Below are 19132 nucleotides of genomic sequence, written 5' to 3' on the forward strand. Positions count from 1 at the left end.
TTACCTGTGGTGGTCAGGACAGTAGCTGCGAAGAAGAGGGATGAGGAAAAGTCCCAGTTCCACTTGCCAGAGCTGTTGTTTAGCACTGAAACGCCGTAGTTGTTCGCGTCCAGCACCCGCTCCAGGAAGCTCTCCAGGCTGCCCGGAGCCAGGCACGCATTCTCCTCCAGGAAGCGGCGCTTCAGCTGCCTCAGCTCCCGCCGCAGACTGTCCTCATACGGCAGCTCCACCGAGGAGAAGACCAGCGCCCCGAAGCCCAGGTACAGCAGGTAGGCGAGAGCCAGCAAGGCGAAGTAGCAACTCGACCTGTTCCTGTGCATCAGGAGGACGCAGGAGTTGCTGCAACCCAGAGACTGGAACATCTCTCAACACTGCCAGGCTGCTGTACACCCTGCTGTACACCCTGCCAGGCTGCTGTACACCCTGCTGTACACCCTGCCACTGACACAGCTGTACACCCTGCTGTACACCCTGCCACTGACACAGCTGTACACCCTGCTGTACACCCTGCCACTGACACAGCTGTACACCCTGCTGTACACACTGCCACTGACACAGCTGTACACCCTGCTGTACACACTGCCACTGACACAGCTGTACACCCTGCTGTACACACTGCCACTGACACAGCTGTACACCCTGCTGTACACCCTGCCAGGCTGCTGTACACCCTGCTGTACACCCTGCCACTGACACAGCTGTACACCCTGCTGTACACCCTGCCAGGCTGCTGTACACCCTGCTGTACACACTGCTGTACACACTGCCAGGCTGCTGTACACACTGCTGTACACACTGCCACTGACACAGCTGTACACCCTGCTGTACACCCTGCTGTACACCCTGCCAGGCTGCTGTACACACTGCTGTACACCCTGCCACTGACACAGCTGTACACCCTGCTGTACACCCTGCTGTACACCCTGCCAGGCTGCTGTACACACTGCTGTACACCCTGCCACTGACACAGCTGTACACCCTGCTGTACACCCTGCCACTGACACAGCTGTACACCCTGCTGTACACCCTGCTGTACACCCTGCCACTGACACAGCTGTACACCCTGCTGTACACCCTGCTGTACACCCTGCTGTACACACTGCCACTGACACAGCTGTACACCCTGCTGTACACCCTGCTGTACACCCTGCTGTACACCCTGCTGTACACACTGCTGTACACCCTGCTGTACACCCTGCCACTGACACAGCTGTACACCCTGCTGTACACCCTGCTGTACACCCTGCCACTGACACAGCTGTACACCCTGCTGTACACCCTGCTGTACACCCTGCCACTGACACAGCTGTACACCCTGCTGTACACCCTGCCACTGACACAGCTGTACACCCTGCTGTACACACTGCTGTACACCCTGCTGTACACACTGCCACTGACACAGCTGTACACCCTGCTGTACACCCTGCTGTACACACTGCTGTACACCCTGCTGTACACCCTGCCACTGACACAGCTGTACACCCTGCTGTACACACTGCTGTACACCCTGCTGTACACACTGCCACTGACACAGCTGTACACCCTGCTGTACACCCTGCTGTACACACTGCTGTACACCCTGCCACTGACACAGCTGTACACCCTGCTGTACACCCTGCCACTGACACAGCTGTACACCCTGCTGTACACCCTGCTGTACACCCTGCCACTGACACAGCTGTACACCCTGCTGTACACCCTGCTGTACACACTGCCACTGACACAGCTGTACACCCTGCTGTACACACTGCTGTACACCCTGCCACTGACACAGCTGTACACCCTGCTGTACACCCTGCCAGGCTGCTGTACACCCTGCCACTGACACAGCTGTACACCCTGCTGTACACCCTGCTGTACACCCTGCTGTACACCCTGCTGTACACACTGCCACTGACACAGCTGTACACCCTGCTGTACACCCTGCTGTACACCCTGCTGTACACCCTGCCACTGACACAGCTGTACACCCTGCTGTACACACTGCCACTGACACAGCTGTACACCCTGCTGTACACACTGCCACTGACACAGCTGTACACCCTGCTGTACACCCTGCTGTACACCCTGCTGTACACCCTGCCAGGCTGCTGTACACCCTGCTGTACACCCTGCCACTGACACAGCTGTACACACTGCTGTACACCCTGCCACTGACACAGCTGTACACCCTGCTGTACACCCTGCCACTGACACAGCTGTACACCCTGCTGTACACACTGCCACTGACACAGCTGTACACCCTGCTGTACACCCTGCCACTGACACAGCTGTACACCCTGCTGTACACCCTGCTGTACACCCTGCCACTGACACAGCTGTACACCCTGCTGTACACACTGCCAGGCTGCTGTGCACACTGCTGTACACACTGCCAGGCTGCTGTACACACTGCTGTACACACTGCTGTACACCCTGCTGTACACACTGCTGTACACACTGCTGTACACACTGCTGTACACACTGCCAGGCTGCTGTACACACTGCTGTACACACTGCTGTACACCCTGCTGTACACACTGCTGTACACACTGCTGTACACACTGCTGTACACACTGCCAGGCTGCTGTACACACTGCTGTACACACTGCTGTACACCCTGCTGTACACACTGCCAGGCTGCTGTACACACTGCTGTACACACTGCTGTACACACTGCTGTACACACTGCCAGGCTGCTGTACACACTGCTGTACACACTGCTGTACACACTGCTGTACACACTGCTGTACACACTGCTGTACACACTGCCAGGCTGCTGTACACACTGCTGTGCACACTGCTGTACACACTGCTGTACACACTGCTGTACACACTGCTGTACACACTGCTGTACACACTGCCAGGCTGCTGTACACACTGCTGTGCACACTGCTGTACACACTGCTGTACACCCTGCCAGGCTGCTGTGCACACTGCTGTACACCCTGCCAGGCTGCTGTACACACTGCTGTACACACTGCCAGGATGCTGTACACCCTGCTGTACACACTGCCAGGCTGCTGTACACCCTGCTGTACACCCTGCCAGGCTGCTGTGCACACTGCTGTGCACACTGCTGTACACCCTGCTGTACACACTGCCAGGCTGCTGTACACCCTGCTGTACACACTGCCAGGCTGCTGTACACCCTGCTGTACACCCTGCCAGGCTGCTGTGCACACTGCTGTGCACACTGCTGTACACACTGCTGTACACACTGCCAGGCTGCTGTACACCCTGCTGTACCCACTGCTGTACACCCTGCCACAGACACACTGCTGTACACCCTGCCACAGACACACTGCTGTACACCCTGCCACAGATACACTGCTGTACACCCTGCCACAGACACACTGCTGTACACCCTGCCACAGACACACTGCTGTACACACTGCCAGGCTGCTGTGCACACTGCTGTACACACTGCTGTACACACTGCTGTACACACTGCCAGGCTGCTGTGCACACTGCTGTGCACACTGCTGTGCACACTGCCACAGACACACTGCTGTACACCCTGCCAGGCTGCTGTACACCCTGCTGTACCCACTGCTGTACACCCTGCTGTACACCCTGCCAGGCTGCTGTACACCCTGCCACAGACACACTGCTGTACACCCTGCCAGGCTGCTGTGCACACTGCTGTACACACTGCTGTACACCCTGCCAGGCTGCTGTGCACACTGCTGTACACACTGCTGTACACCCTGCTGTACACCCTGCCACTGACACAGCTGTACACCCTGCTGTACACCCTGCTGTACCCACTGCTGTACACACTGCCACAGACACACTGCTGTACACACTGCCAGGCTGCTGTGCACACTGCTGTACACACTGCTGTACACACTGCTGTACACACTGCTGTACACACTGCTGTACACACTGCTGTACACACTGCTGTACACCCTGCTGTACCCACTGCTGTACACACTGCCACAGACACACTGCTGTACACACTGCCAGGCTGCTGTGCACACTGCTGTACACACTGCTGTACACACTGCTGTACACACTGCTGTACACACTGCTGTACACACTGCCAGGCTGCTGTGCACACTGCCAGGCTGCTGTACACCCTGCTGTACACCCTGCCAGGCTGCTGTACACCCTGCTGTACACCCTGCCAGGCTGCTGTACACACTGCTGTACACCCTGCCAGGCTGCTGTGCACACTGCTGTGCACACTGCTGTACACCCTGCTGTACCCACTGCTGTACACCCTGCCACAGACACACTGCTGTACACCCTGCTGTACAACCTGCCAGGCTGCTGTGCACACTGCTGTGCACACTGCTGTACACCCTGCTGTACACACTGCTGTACACCCTGCCACAGACACACTGCTGTACACCCTGCCACAGACACACTGCTGTACACCCTGCCACAGACACACTGCTGTACACCCTGCCACAGACACACTGCTGTACACCCTGCCAGGCTGCTGTGCACACTGCTGTACACACTGCTGTACACCCTGCCACAGACACACTGCTGTACACCCTGCCACAGACACACTGCTGTACACCCTGCCACAGATACACTGCTGTACACCCTGCCACAGACACACTGCTGTACACCCTGCCACAGACACACTGCTGTACACACTGCCAGGCTGCTGTGCACACTGCTGTACACACTGCTGTACACCCTGCCACAGACACACTGCTGTACACCCTGCCACAGACACACTGCTGTACACCCTGCCACAGATACACTGCTGTACACCCTGCCACAGACACACTGCTGTACACCCTGCCACAGACACACTGCTGTACACACTGCCAGGCTGCTGTGCACACTGCTGTACACACTGCTGTACACACTGCCAGGCTGCTGTACACCCTGCCAGGCTGCTGTACACCCTGCCAGGCTGCTGTACACCCTGCCAGAGAACAGAGCAGATACACTGCTGTACACCCTGCCACAGATACACTGCTGTATACACTGCTGTACACACTGCCAGAGACTCACTGCTGTACACCCTGCCACAGACACACTGCTGTACACCCTGCCACAGACACACTGCTGTACACCCTGCCACAGACACACTGCTGTACACCCTGCCACAGACACACTGCTGTACACACTGCCAGGCTGCTGTGCACACTGCTGTACACACTGCTGTACACCCTGCCAGGCTGCTGTACACCCTGCCAGGCTGCTGTACACCCTGCCAGGCTGCTGTACACCCTGCCAGAGAACAGAGCAGATACACTGCTGTACACCCTGCCACAGATACACTGCTGTATACACTGCTGTACACACTGCCATTGAACACTGCTGTACACACTGCCAGAGACTCACTGCTGTACACCCTGCCACAGATACACTGCTGTACACCCTGCCACAGATACACTGCTGTACACCCTGCCACAGATACACTGCTGTACACCCTGCCACAGACACACTGCTGTACACACTGCCAGGCTGCTGTGCACACTGCTGTACACACTGCTGTACACACTGCCAGGCTGCTGTACACCCTGCCAGGCTGCTGTACACCCTGCCAGGCTGCTGTACACCCTGCCAGAGAACAGAGCAGATACACTGCTGTACACCCTGCCACAGATACACTGCTGTATACACTGCTGTACACACTGCCAGAGACTCACTGCTGTACACCCTGCCACAGACACACTGCTGTACACCCTGCCACAGACACACTGCTGTACACCCTGCCACAGACACACTGCTGTACACCCTGCCACAGACACACTGCTGTACACACTGCCAGGCTGCTGTGCACACTGCTGTACACACTGCTGTACACCCTGCCAGGCTGCTGTACACCCTGCCAGGCTGCTGTACACCCTGCCAGGCTGCTGTACACCCTGCCAGAGAACAGAGCAGATACACTGCTGTACACCCTGCCACAGATACACTGCTGTATACACTGCTGTACACACTGCCATTGAACACTGCTGTACACACTGCCAGAGACTCACTGCTGTACACCCTGCCACAGATACACTGCTGTACACCCTGCCACAGATACACTGCTGTACACCCTGCCACAGATACACTGCTGTACACCCTGCCACAGATACACTGCTGTACACCCTGCCACAGATACACTGCTGTACACACTGCCACTGAAAACTGCTGTACACACTGCCACTGAACACTGCTGTACACACTGCCAGAGACTCACTGCTGTACACACTGCCAGAGACTCACTGCTGTACACACTGCCAGAGACTCACTGCTGTACACACTGCCAGAGACTCACTGCTGTACACACCCTGCCAGGCTGCTGTACACACACTGCTATAACTGGAGAGTTGACAGTCAAATTGCTGAAACTCCTTTCATCAGCATCACTGGGTCGGGGGGGGGGGGGAGGATGGAGCAGCAGCACAACGTCCTGTGAAGAGCTGCCCCTCAGCACCATTCCCCCCTCCACCCGCTCCCCCTCCCTGTCCGCCCTGCCCCTGTCCCCCCCGCCCCGTCCCCCCGCCCCATCCCCCCTGCCCCCGTCCCCCCTGCCCCGTCCCCCTGCCCCCCGTCCCCCCTGCCCCGTCCCCCCTCCCGCCTCCCCCTCCCCTCCTCCCCCTCCCCTCCTCCCCCCTCCCCTCCTCCCGCCTTCACCCCTCCCCCCTCCTCTCTCCTCATCCCCCCTCCCCATCTCCCCTCCCCCTCTCCCCATCTCCCCTCCTCCTCTCCCCATCTCCCCTCCCCCTCTCCCTCTCCCCGTCTCCCCTCCCCCTCTCCCCGTCTCCCCTCCCCACCTCCCTGTCCCCCGCCCCGCTCCTCGTTCCCCCTCCCCATCCACCCTCCCCGTCCCCCTCCCCCTCTCCCCATCCCCCCTCTCCGTCCCCCTTCCCTCTCTCCCCGTCCCCCCTCCCCTCTACCCGTTCCCCCTTCCCCTCTCCCCATTCCCCCTCCCCTCTCCCCATTCCCCCTCCCCTCTCCCCATTCCCCCCTCTCCTCTCCCCGTTCCCTATCCCCCTCTCCCCGTTCCCCCTCCCCCTCTCCGCGTCCCCTCTCCCCCTCCCCTGTCCCCCCTTCCCTCTCCCTGTCCCCCTCCCCCTCCCCCTCCCCTGTCCCCCCTCCCCATCCCCCCTCTCCCCTCCCCCCCTCTCCCCTTCCCCCTCCACCTCTCCCCCTCCCCCTTTCCCCCTCCCGATCTCCCCCTCCTGCTCTCCCCTCCCCCTCTCCCCCTCCCCTTCCCTGTCCCCCCTCCCCATCCCCCCTCTCCCCTTCCCCCTCCACCTCTCCCCCTCCCCCTTTCCCCCTCCCGATCTCCCCCTCCTGCTCTCCCCCTCCCCCTCTCCCCCTCTCCCCCTCCCTCTCCCCCTCCCCCTCTCCCCCTCCCCCTCCCCCTCCCCCTCCCCCTCTCCCCCTCCCCCTCTCCCCCTCCCCCTCTCCCCCTCCCCCTCTCCCCTCCCCCTCTCCCTTTCCCCCTCCCCCTTTCCCACCCCCGCTCCCCCTCTCCCCCTCCCCCTCCCCCCCTCCCCCTCCCCCTCCCCCTCTCACCCTCCCCCTCCCCCTCTTCCCCTCTCCCCTGCCTCTCTCCCCCGCCACTCCCCCCTCCCCTCCCCCCACTTCCCCCCCTCCCCCTCCCCCATCCCTCCCTCCCCCCTCCCCCCCTTCCTGTCCCCCCTCCCCGTCCTCCCCTCCTCCCCAATCCCCCCTCCCCATCCCCCCCTCCCCATCCCCCGTCTGCTCCTTCCCCACTCCCTGTCTCTTCCTCCCCATCCCCCTCTCCCAGTCCCCCCTCCCCTTCTCCCCATCCACCCCTCTCCTTCTCCCCGTTCCCCCCCGTCCTCCCCCTCCCCATCCCCCTCTCCCCCCCTCCCATCCCCCTCTCCCCCCCTCCCCATCCCCTCTCCCCCCCCTCCCCATCCCCCTCTCCCCCCCCATCCCCCTCTCCGCCCCGCTCCCCATCCCCCTCTCCCCCCTCCCCCTCTCCCTGTCCCCCTCTCTCTCTCCCCGACCCCCACTCCCCCTCTCCCCGCCCCCCCTCTTCTCATCTCCCACTCCCCCTCTACCCATCCCCCCCACCCCTCTCCCTGTCCCCTCCTCCCCCACCCCCCCCTCCTCTCCCCATCCCCCTCCTCCCTCTGCCCCTCCCCCTCTCCCCGTCCCCCCCTCTCCCCATCCCCCCTTTCCCCGTCCCCCCTCTCCCCGTCCCCCCTCTCCCCGTTCCCCCTCTCCCCGTCCCCCCCTATCCCCGTCCCCCCTTCTCCCCGTCCCCCCTCCCCCCGTCCCCCCTCCCCCCGTCCCCCCCTCTCCCCGTCCCCCCCTCTCCCCGTACCCCCCTCTCCCCGTCCCCCCCTCTCCCCGTCCCCCCCTCTCCCCGTCCCCCCCCTCCCCGTCCCCCCCCTCCCCGTCCCCCCTCTCCCCGTCCCCCCTCTCCCCGTCCCCCCTCTCCCAGTCCCCCCTCTCCCCGTACCCCCCTCTCCCCGTCCCCCCCTCTCCCCGTCCCCCCCTCTCCCCGTACCCCCCTCTCCCCGTCCCCCCCTATCCTCGTCCCCCCTCTCCCCGTCCCCCCCTCTCCCCGTCCCCCCTCTCCCCATCCCCCCTCTCCCCATCCCCCTCTCCCCGTCCCCCCTCTCCCAGTCCCCCCTCTCCCCGTCCCCCCCTCTCCCCGTCCCCCCCTCTCCCCGTCCCCCCCTCTCCCCGTACCCCCCTCTCCCCGTCCCCCCCTCTCCCCGTCCCCCCCTATCCTCGTCCCCCCTCTCCCCGTCCCCCCCTATCCCTGTCCCCCCCTATCCCTGTCCCCCCCTCTCCCCATCCCCCCTCTCCCCATCCACCCTCTCCCAGTCCCCCCTCTCTCCATCCCCCTCTCCCCGTCCCCCCTCTCCCAGTCCCCCCTATCCCTGTCCCCCCCTCTCCTCGTCCCCAATTTTCTATTTTCTCCAATCTATTTTCAGATTGATGTTTCTTGTCCCTGGAACCTCTCTCATGAAACTTTTTCCCATTCTCTCCAACACCTTCACAGCTTTCTTAAATTGTGCTTTGCCCAGAACTGATTGCTGCTTCCCAGCCGGGACTGTAAGCCTCCTTGCTCTTGTAACTCCCTGACCCTGTTTGTGAATAAAGCCTGGGATACAGTCTGCTTTGATAACCGAGCTCGCGACCTGTCCCAGCTTCAATAATTCATGCACATGTCCACCCAGGCCCTGATGTACTTGTTGATCCCATTGGAGCTATAAAGGGGTGGCGCAGTGGTTAGCACCGCTGCCTCACAGCACCAGGGACCCAGGTTCAATTCCCGTCTTGGGTCACTGTCTCTGTGGAGTCTGCACATTCTCCCCGTGTCTGCGTGGGTTTCCTCCGGGTGCTCCAGTTTCCTCCCACAGTCTGAAAGATGTGCTGGTTAGGGTGCATTGGCCGTGCTAAATTCTCCCTCAGTGTAACCCGAACTGGCGCTGGAGTGTGGCAACTAGGGGAGTTTCACAATAACTTCATTGCAATGTTAATGTAAGCCTACTTGTGACACTAATAAATAAACTTATACCCTTGGTTTTATAATGTCTCCATGTTCTTCCAACCAAAATGAATCACTTCACATTTCTCCGCATTCAACTACATCTGCCACCTGTTTGCCCATTCCACCAACCTGTCTGCATCCTTTTGAAGTTTCACACTATCCACCTCACAGTTCACAATGCTTCATTTTGTTGTAATTATACAGGGCCTTGGTGAGGCCACACCTAGAATATTGTGTGCAGTTTTGGTCTCCTTTTCTGAGGAAGGATGTTCTTGCTCTCGAGGGAGTGCAGCGAAGGTTTACCAGGCTGATTCCGGGGATGGTGGGACTGATGTATGAGGAGAGATTGACTGGGTTAGGATTGTTTTCGCTGGAGTTCAGACAAATGAGGGGGGATCTCATAGAGACTTATAGAATTCTAACAGGACTAGACAGGGTAGATGCAGGAAGGATGTTCCCGATGGGAGAGTCCAGAACCAGGGGTCACAGTCTGAGGATTCAGGGTAGACCATTTAGGACAGAGGTGAGGAGACATTTCTTCATCCAAAGAGTGGTGAGCCTGAGGAATTCATTACCACAGGAAGTAGTTATAGAATCATAGAGTCATAGAGGTTTACAGCACGAAAAAGGCCTTTCGGCCCAACTTGTCCATGCCGCCCTTTTTTCTTAAAACTCCTACGCTAATCCCAATTGTCCGCATTTGGCCCATATCCCTCTATACCCATCGTACCCATGTAACTATCTAAATGCTTTTTAAAAGACGAAATTGTACCCGCCTCTACTACTACCTCTGGCAGCTTGTTCCAAACACTCACCATCCTCTGTGTGAAAGAATTGCCGCTCTGGACACTTTTGTATCTCTACCCTCTCGGCTTAAACCTGTGCCCTCTAGTTTTAGACTCTCCTACCTTTGGGAAAAGATATTGACTATCTATCTGATCTGTGCCCCTCATTATTTTATAGACCTCTATAAGATCACCCCTCAGCCTCCTACGCTCCAGAGAAAAAAGTCCCAGTCTATCCAGCCTCTCCTTATAACTCAATCCATCAAGTCCCGGTAGCATCCTAGTAAATCTTTTCCGCACTCTTTCTAGTTTAATAATATCCTTTCTATAACAGGGTGACCAGAATTGCACACAGTATTTCAAGTTTGGCCTTACCAATGTCTTGTACAACTTCAACAAGACGTTCCAACTCCTGTATTCAATGTTCTGACCGATGAACCAAGCATTCCGAATGCTTTCTTCACCACGCTGTCCACCTGTGACTCCACTTTCAAGGAGCTATGAACATGTACCTCTAGATCTCTTTGTTCTGTAACTCTCCCCAGTGCCCTACGACTAACTAAGTCCTGCCCTGGTTCAATCTACCAAAATGCATCACCTCGCATTTGTCTAAATTAAACTCCATCTGCCATTCGTCAGCCCACTGGCCCGGTTGATCAAGATCCCGTTGCAATTGCAGATAACTTTCTTCACTGTCCACTATGCCACCAATCTGGGTGTCATCTGCAAACTTACTAACATGCCTCCTATAATCTCATCCAAATCATTGACATAAATGATAAATAACAGTGGACCCAGCACTGATCCCTGAGGCATACCGCTGGTCACAGGCCTCCAGTTTGAAAAACTACCCTCTACAACCACCCTCTGGCTTCTGTCAAGAAGCCAATTTTGTATCCATTTAGCTACCGCACCCTGGATCCTGTGAGATTTAACCTTATACAACAACCTACCATGCGGTACCTTGTCAAAGGCCTTGCTAAAGTCCATGTAGACAACATCAACTGCACTGCCCTCATCTACCTTCTTGGTTACCCCTTCAAAGAACTCAATCAAATTTGTGAGACATGATTTTCCACTCACAAAGCCACGCTGACTGTCCCTAATCAGTCTTTGCATCTCTAAATGCCTGTAGATCCTGTCTCTCAAAATACCTTCCAACAATTTACCCACCACAGATGTGAGGCTCACTGGCCTGTAGTTCCCAGGCTTTTCCCTGCAGCGCTTTTTAAACAAAGGCACAACATTTGCCACCCTCCAATCTTCAGGCACCTCACCTGTGACTATCGATGATTCAAATATTTCAGCTAGGGAACCCGCAATTTCCTCCCTAGCCTCCCACAATGTCCTGGGATATGCTTCGTCAGGTCCCGGGGATTTATCTACCTTGATGCGCTTTAAGACTTCCAGCACCTCCTTCTCAGTAATATGTACACTCCTCAAGGCATCGCTATTTATTTCCCCAAGTTCCCTAACATCCATGCTTTTCTCAATAGTAAATACTAATGAGAAATATTCATTTAGGATCTCGCCCATCTCATATGGATCCGCACATAGATGACCTTGTTGATCCTTAAGAGGCCCTACTCTCTCCCTTGTTACTCTTTTGGCCTTTATGTATTTGTAGAAGCTCTTTGGATTCTCCTGTGCCTTATCTGCCAAAACAATCTCGTGTCCCCTTTTTGCCCTCCTGATTTCTCTCTTAACTCTACTCCTACACTCCCTGTACTCTTCAAGGGATTCACTTGATCCCAGCTGCCTCTGCATGTCATGTGCCTCTTTCTTCTTCTTGACCAGGGCCTCAATATCCCGAGTCATCCAGGGTTCCCTACTTCTGCCAGCCTTGCCCTTCACTCTAAGAGGAATGTGTTTACCCTGAACCCTGGTTAACACACTTTTGAAAGCATTCCACTTACCAGACGTCCCTTTGCCTTCCCACAGACTCCCCCAATTAACTTTTGAAAGTTCCTGCCTGATACCGTCAAAATTGGCCTTGCCCCAATTTAGAATTTTAACTTTTGGGCCAGACCTATCATTCTCCATAGCTATCTTAAAACCAGTAGAATTATGGTCACTGGTCCCAAAGTGATCCCTCACTAACACTTCTGTCACCTGCCCTTCCTTATTTCCCAAGAGGAGGTCAAGTTTTGCCCCCTCTCTAGTCGGACCATCCACATACTGAATGAGAAATTCCTCCTGAATACACTCAACAAATTTCTCTCCATCCAACCCTCTAATACTATGGCTGTCCCAGTCAATATTGGGAAAGTTAACATCTCCGACTATTACCACCCTATTTTTCTTGGAGCTATCTGTAATCTCCTTACATATTTGCTCCTCAATTTCCCGCTGACTATTTGGGGGCCTATAGTACAACCCTATCAAAGTGATTTCCCCCTTCTTATTTCTCAGTTCTACCCATATAGACTCAGTGGCCGAACCCTCGGATATATCCCCTCTCAGTACTGTGATGCTTTCCCTAATCAAAAGTGCAACTCCCCCTCCTCTCTTACCTCCTGTTCTATCTTTCCTATAGCATCTGTACCCTGGAACATTGAGCTGCCAGTCCTGTCCCTCCCTTAGCCATGTTTCAGTAATTGTTATAATATCCCAGTCCCATGTACCCATCCATGCCCTGAGTTCATCTGCCTTGCCCGTCAGGCCTCTTGCATTGAAATAAATGCAGTTTAATCTGGACTTCCCTTGCTCTCTGTCTTGCTTTTGTCTGATCTGTCTGGTACTAGGATTACTGACACTGCCTTTACTACTTAATGTGCTCTCTTTAACTTCTGTGCTGTCATCAAACTTCACTTCTGTCTCCCGACTGCTTTGGGTCCCACCCCCTGCCAAACTAGTTTAAACCCTCCCGAGTGGCTCTAGCAAATCTCCCCGCCAGGATGTTAGTCCCCCTCCAGTTCAGGTGTAACCCGTCCCTCTTGAACAGGTTACCCCTTCCCCAGAAAAGATCCCAATGATCCAAAAATCTAAATCCCTGCTCCCTGCACCAGCTCTCAAGCCAGGCATTCATCTGCCTAATCCTCCTATTCCTACTCTCAGTAGCACGTGGCACCGATAGTAGTCCTGAAATTACTACCTTCGAGGTGATGCCAAAACATTGAATGTATTCAAGAGGCGGCTGGATATAGCACTTGGGATCAAAGGTTACTGGGAGAAAGCAGGATTAGGCTATTGAGCTGGATGATCAGCCATGATGGTGATGAATGGCGGAGCAGGCTCGAAGGGCCGAATGGCCTCCTGTTGTTCCTATCTCCTATGTTCCTATGTATCAGTCACAAATGCTGACATTATGCCCCGCACACCCAGATCTCGATCATTAATACATGTTAATTGCACAAGTTCCTGGGGAACTCCATTACAAACATTCCTCCAGCTCAGAACCATCTGATAATCCCTCCTCACTCAGCCAGTGACCTTTACTGCTGTCTCTTTTATTCCAATGAGCTGTAACTTTTCTCACAAGTCTGTTCAGCTATTTCTGTTTCTCTTTGCTGCTGTGCACAGGAGGTTGTGAAAGTCAGTGCAACCGATTATCGTCCTGCCCTTGCTGCTGCTACCTTTGATTGATCTGAGTCAGACAGTAGCTTTATATCACCGACACTGATCTATAGACAACCGCAAGAGCCACTTCAGCAAGGAATCATATCATGAGTGTGTTGGTATATGCACCTATTCTTGTAAACCTTTCCCCGAACAGGAGTGTGGTGACTAGGGGATTTTCACAGTAACTTCATTGCGGTGTTAATGTCAGCTTACTTGTGACACTAATAAATAAGCTTAAACTAACGCCTTCACGTCTTCCTAAAGTGTGGTGTCCCGAACTGGAGCCAGTACTCTAGTTGAGAGTGAAGCAGTATTGTATTCACTTTCTTTTGTACTCTGTGCCCCTATTTATAAATCCCAGAATCCCATCCACATTTTTAGTTGCACTGTCAACCTCCTCTACCACCTTCAGTGATTGGTGCACAAACCGGTCCCCCTTGTTCCTGCACCCTCTCTGGAACTGTCACCTTCATTTTATTTTGTCTCTTTATGTTCTTCCCACCAAAATTATTCACTTCACATTTCTCTGCGTTAAACTTCAGCTGCCAGCTCCCCGCCCATTCCACCAGCTCCCCGCCCGTTCCACCAGCTCCCCGCCCATTCCACCAGCTCCCCGCCCATTCCACCAGCTCCCCGCCCATTCCACCAGCTCCCCGCCCATTCCACCAGCTCCCCGCCCATTCCACCAGCTCCCCGCCCATTCCACCAGCTCCCCGCCCATTCCACCAGCTCCCCGCCCATTCCACCAGCTCCCCGCCCATTCCACCAGCTCCCCGCCCATTCCACCAGCTCCCCGCCCATTCCACCAGCTCCCCGCCCATTCCACCAGCTCCCCGCCCATTCCACCAGCTCCCCGCCCGTTCCACCAGCTCCCCGCCCATTCCACCAGCTCCCCGCCCATTCCACCAGCTCCCCGCCCGTTCCACCAGCTCCCCGCCCATTCCACCAGCTCCCCGCCCGTTCCACCAGCTCCCCGCCCATTCCACCAGCTCCCCGCCCATTCCACCAGCTCCCCGCCCGTTCCACCAGCTCCCCGCCCATTCCACCAGCTCCCCGCCCATTCCACCAGCTCCCCGCCCATTCCACCAGCTCCCCGCCCATTCCACCAGCTCCCCGCCCATTCCACCAGCTCCCCGCCCGTTCCACCAGCTCCCCGCCCATTCCACCAGCTCCCCGCCCATTCCACCAGCTCCCCGCCCATTCCACCAGCTCCCCGCCCGTTCCACCAGCTCCCCGCCCATTCCACCAGCTCCCCGCCCATTCCACCAGCTCCCCGCCCATTCCACCAGCTCCCCGCCCATTCCACCAGCTCCCCGCCCATTCCACCAGCTCCCCGCCCATTCCACCAGCTCCCCGCCCGTTCCACCAGCTCCCCGCCCATTCCACCAGCTCCCCGCCCATTCCACCAGCTCCCCGCCCGTTCCACCAGCTCCCCGCCCGTTCCACCAGCTCCCCGCCCATTCCACCAGCTCCCCGCCCATTCCACCAGCTCCCCGCCCATTCCACCAGCTCCCCGCCCATTCCACCAGCTCCCCGCCCGTTCCACCAGCTCCCCGCCCATTCCACCAGCTCCCCGCCCATTCCACCAGCTCCCCGCCCATTCCACCAGCCTGACACTATCCTTTTTACATTCTCACTGGCCTCCTCACAATTCACAACACCTCCAGCCCTCCGTCATTACTATGGATTGAGGAAAGTCGGGTTCCTGACACCAGGTCCTGGTGAACGTACAAATAACACAATGGGTGGGGTTTTACAGCCACGCTCGAGCGAGACTGGAAATTTCCGCCTGAGGTCAACGGACATTTCTGTTGTTCGCCCCTCGCTCGCTCCGATTCCGTGGCAGGCGGGGCGGTAGAAATCCGGCGAATGTGAGACGCAGAATTTAAAATACATATGTGTATGCAAGATACATAGTATATCTGTATGCGTATGTACTGCATATATACATAGGTTGGATATGTATCTGTACGTGTTGCGTGTATACATAGTATGGATATTTATGTGTATGTGTTGCGTGTGTATGGATGTGTATCTGTATTAGTTGTGTGTATACATAGTATAGTATGTATGTGTTGTGTGTATACATAGTATGGATATGTATGTGTATGTGTTATAATACTTGGTTAAATTGTGGTTATACAAACAATACCTTTTGTATATTGTATTAGGCACATGGTGAGTCCTTATTCTATATATGAGGCACCTTGTAATCTTTACCATAACCTAGTCTACTCCTGTAACCACCTCCAGCCCCGACAACCCCCCTCACTCTGCAACCACCTCCAGCCCCTACACCCCTCCTCACTCTGTAACGTCCTCCAGCCCCTACACCCCCCCTCACTCTGTAACCTCCTCCAGCCCCTACACCCCCCCTCACTCTGTAACCACCTCCAGCCCCTACACCCCCCCTCACTCTGTAACCTCCTCCAGCCCCTACACCCCCCCTCACTCTGTAACCACCTCCAGCCCCTACACCCCCCCTCACTCTGTAACCACCTCCAGCCCCTACACCCCCCCTCACTCTGTAACCTCCTCCAGCCCCTACACCCCTCCCTCACTCTGTAACCTCCTCCAGCCCCTACACCCCTCCCACTCTCCGAAAACTCCTTCAGCCCCTACACCCCTCCTCACTCTGTAACCTCCTCCAGCCCCTACACCCCTCCCTCACTCTGCAACCACCTCCAGCCCCTACACCCCTCCCTCACTCTGTAACCTCCTTCAGCCCCTACACCCCTCCTCACTCTGTAACCTCCTCCAGCCCCTACACCCCTCCTCACTCTGTAACCTCCTCCAGCCCCTACACCCCTCCTCACTCTGTAACCTCCTCCAGCCCCTACACCCCTCCCTCACTCTGCAACCACCTCCAGCCCCTACACCCCTCCCTCACTCTGTAACCTCCTTCAGCCCCTACACCCCTCCTCACTCTGTAACCTCCTCCAGCCCCTACACCCCTCCTCACTCTGTAACCTCCTCCAGCCCCTACACCCCTCCTCACTCTGTAACCTCCTCCAGCCCCTACACCCCTCCTCACTCTGTAACCTCCTCCAGCCCCTACACCCCTCCCTCACTCTGCAACCACCTCCAGCCCCTACACCACTCCCTCACTCTGTAACCTCCTTCAGCCCCTACACCCCTCCTCACTCTGTAACCTCCTCCAGCCCCTACACCCCTCCTCACTCTGTAACCTCCTCCAGCCCCTACACCCCCCCTCACTCTGTAACCTCCTCCAGCCCCTACACCCCCCCTCACTCTGTAACCACCTCCAGCCCCTACACCCCCCCTCACTCTGTAACCTCCTCCAGCCCCTACACCCCTCCCACTCTCCGAAAACTCCTTCAGCCCCTACACCCCTCGTCACTCTGTAACCTCCTCCAGCCCCTACACCCCTCCCTCACTCTGCAACCACCTCCAGCCCCTACACCCCTCCCTCACTCTGTAACCTCCTTCAGCCCCTACACCCCTCCTCACTCTGTAACCTCCTCCAGCCCCTACACCCCTCCTCACTCTGTAACCTCCTCCAGCCCCTACACCCCTCCTCACTCTGTAACCTCCTCCAGCCCCTACACCCCTCCCTCACTCTGCAACCACCTCCAGCCCCTACACCCCTCCCTCACTCTGTAACCTCCTTCAGCCCCTACACCCCTCCTCACTCTGTAACCTCCTCCAGCCCCTACACCCCTCCTCACTCTGTAACCTCCTCCAGCCCCTACACCCCTCCTCACTCTGTAACCTCCTCCAGCCCCTACACCCCTCCCTCACTCTGTAACCTCCTCCAGCCCCTACACCCCTCCTCACTCTGTAACCTCCTCCAGCCCCTACACCCCTCCCTCACTCTGTAACCTCCTCCAGCCCCTACACCCCTCCCTCACTCTGTAACCTCCTCCAGCCCCTACACCCCTCCCTCACTCTGCAACCACCTCCAGCCCCTACACCCCTCCCTCACTCTGTAACCTCCTTCAGCCCCTACACCCCTCCTCACTCTGTAACCTCCTCCAGCCCCTACACCCCCCCTCACTCTGTAACCTCCTCCAGCCCCTACACCCCCCCTCACTCTGTAACCACCTCCAGCCCCTACACCCCCCCTCACTCTGTAACCTCCTCCAGCCCCTACACCCCCCCTCACTCTGTAACCACCTCCAGCCCCTACACCCCCCCTCACTCTGTAACCACCTCCAGCCCCTACACCCCCCCTCACTCTGTAACCTCCTCCAGCCCCTACACCCCTCCCTCACTCTGTAACCTCCTCCAGCCCCTACACCCCTCCCTCACTCTGTAAGCTCCTCCAGCCCCTACACCCCTCCCTCACTCTGCAACCACCTCCAGCCCCTACACCCCCCCTCACTCTGTAACCTCCTCCAGCCCCTACACCCCTCCCTCACTCTGTAACCTCCTCCAGCCCCTACACCCCTCCCTCTCTCTGTAACCTCCTCCAGCCCCTACACCCCTCCCTCACTCTGCAACCACCTCCAGCCCCTACACCCCTCCCTCACTCTGTAACCTCCTTCAGCCCCTACACCCCTCCTCACTCTGTAACCTCCTCCAGCCCCTACACCCCTCCTCACTCTGTAACCTCCTCCAGCCCCTACACCCCTCCTCACTCTGTAACCTCCTCCAGCCCCTACACCCCTCCTCACTCTGTAACCTCCTCCAGCCCCTACACCCCTCCCTCACTCTGCAACCACCTCCAGCCCCTACACCCCTCCCTCACTCTGCAACCTCCTTCAGCCCCTACACCCCTCCTCACTCTGTAACCTCCTCCAGCCCCTACACCCCTCCCTCACTCTGTAACCTCCTCCAGCCCCTACACCCCTCCCTCACTCTGCAACCACCTCCAGCCCCTACACCCCTCCCTCACTCTGTAACCTCCTTCAGCCCCTACACCCCTCCTCACTCTGTAACCTCCTCCAGCCCCTACACCCCTCCTCACTCTGTAACCTCCTCCAGCCCCTACACCCCTCCTCACTCTGTAACCTCCTCCAGCCCCTACACCCCCCCTCACTCTGTAACCACCTCCAGCCCCTACACCCCCCCTCACTCTGTAACCTCCTCCAGCCCCTACACCCCCCCTCACTCTGTAACCACCTCCAGCCCCTACACCCCCCCTCACTCTGTAACCACCTCCAGCCCCTACACCCCCCCTCACTCTGTAACCTCCTCCAGCCCCTACACCCCTCCCTCACTCTGTAACCTCCTCCAGCCCCTACACCCCTCCCACTCTCCGAAAACTCCTTCAGCCCCTACACCCCTCCTCACTCTGTAACCTCCTCCAGCCCCTACACCCCTCCCTCACTCTGCAACCACCTCCAGCCCCTACACCCCTCCCTCACTCTGTAACCTCCTTCAGCCCCTACACCCCTCCTCA

At 57.3% G+C, this 19132-nt stretch overlaps 1 protein-coding gene across 1 annotated transcript in view; it reads right to left on the reverse strand.

Moving 5' to 3' along the window:
• The window catches only part of LOC144494168 (potassium channel subfamily K member 1-like), a 57732-nt gene extending 57370 nt beyond the window's left edge, over positions 1 to 362 (reverse strand). Inside the window, exon 1 of the mRNA XM_078213774.1 lies at positions 5 to 362. Within this exon, the coding sequence (XP_078069900.1) occupies positions 5 to 362 (358 nt within the window). The remainder of the gene's footprint in view (positions 1 to 4) is intronic.
• Positions 363 to 19132: the final 18770 nt, after the last annotated feature.

This window comes from Mustelus asterias, chromosome 5 (genome assembly GCF_964213995.1).
Source record: "Mustelus asterias chromosome 5, sMusAst1.hap1.1, whole genome shotgun sequence".
Taxonomy (NCBI): Eukaryota; Metazoa; Chordata; class Chondrichthyes; order Carcharhiniformes; family Triakidae; genus Mustelus; species Mustelus asterias.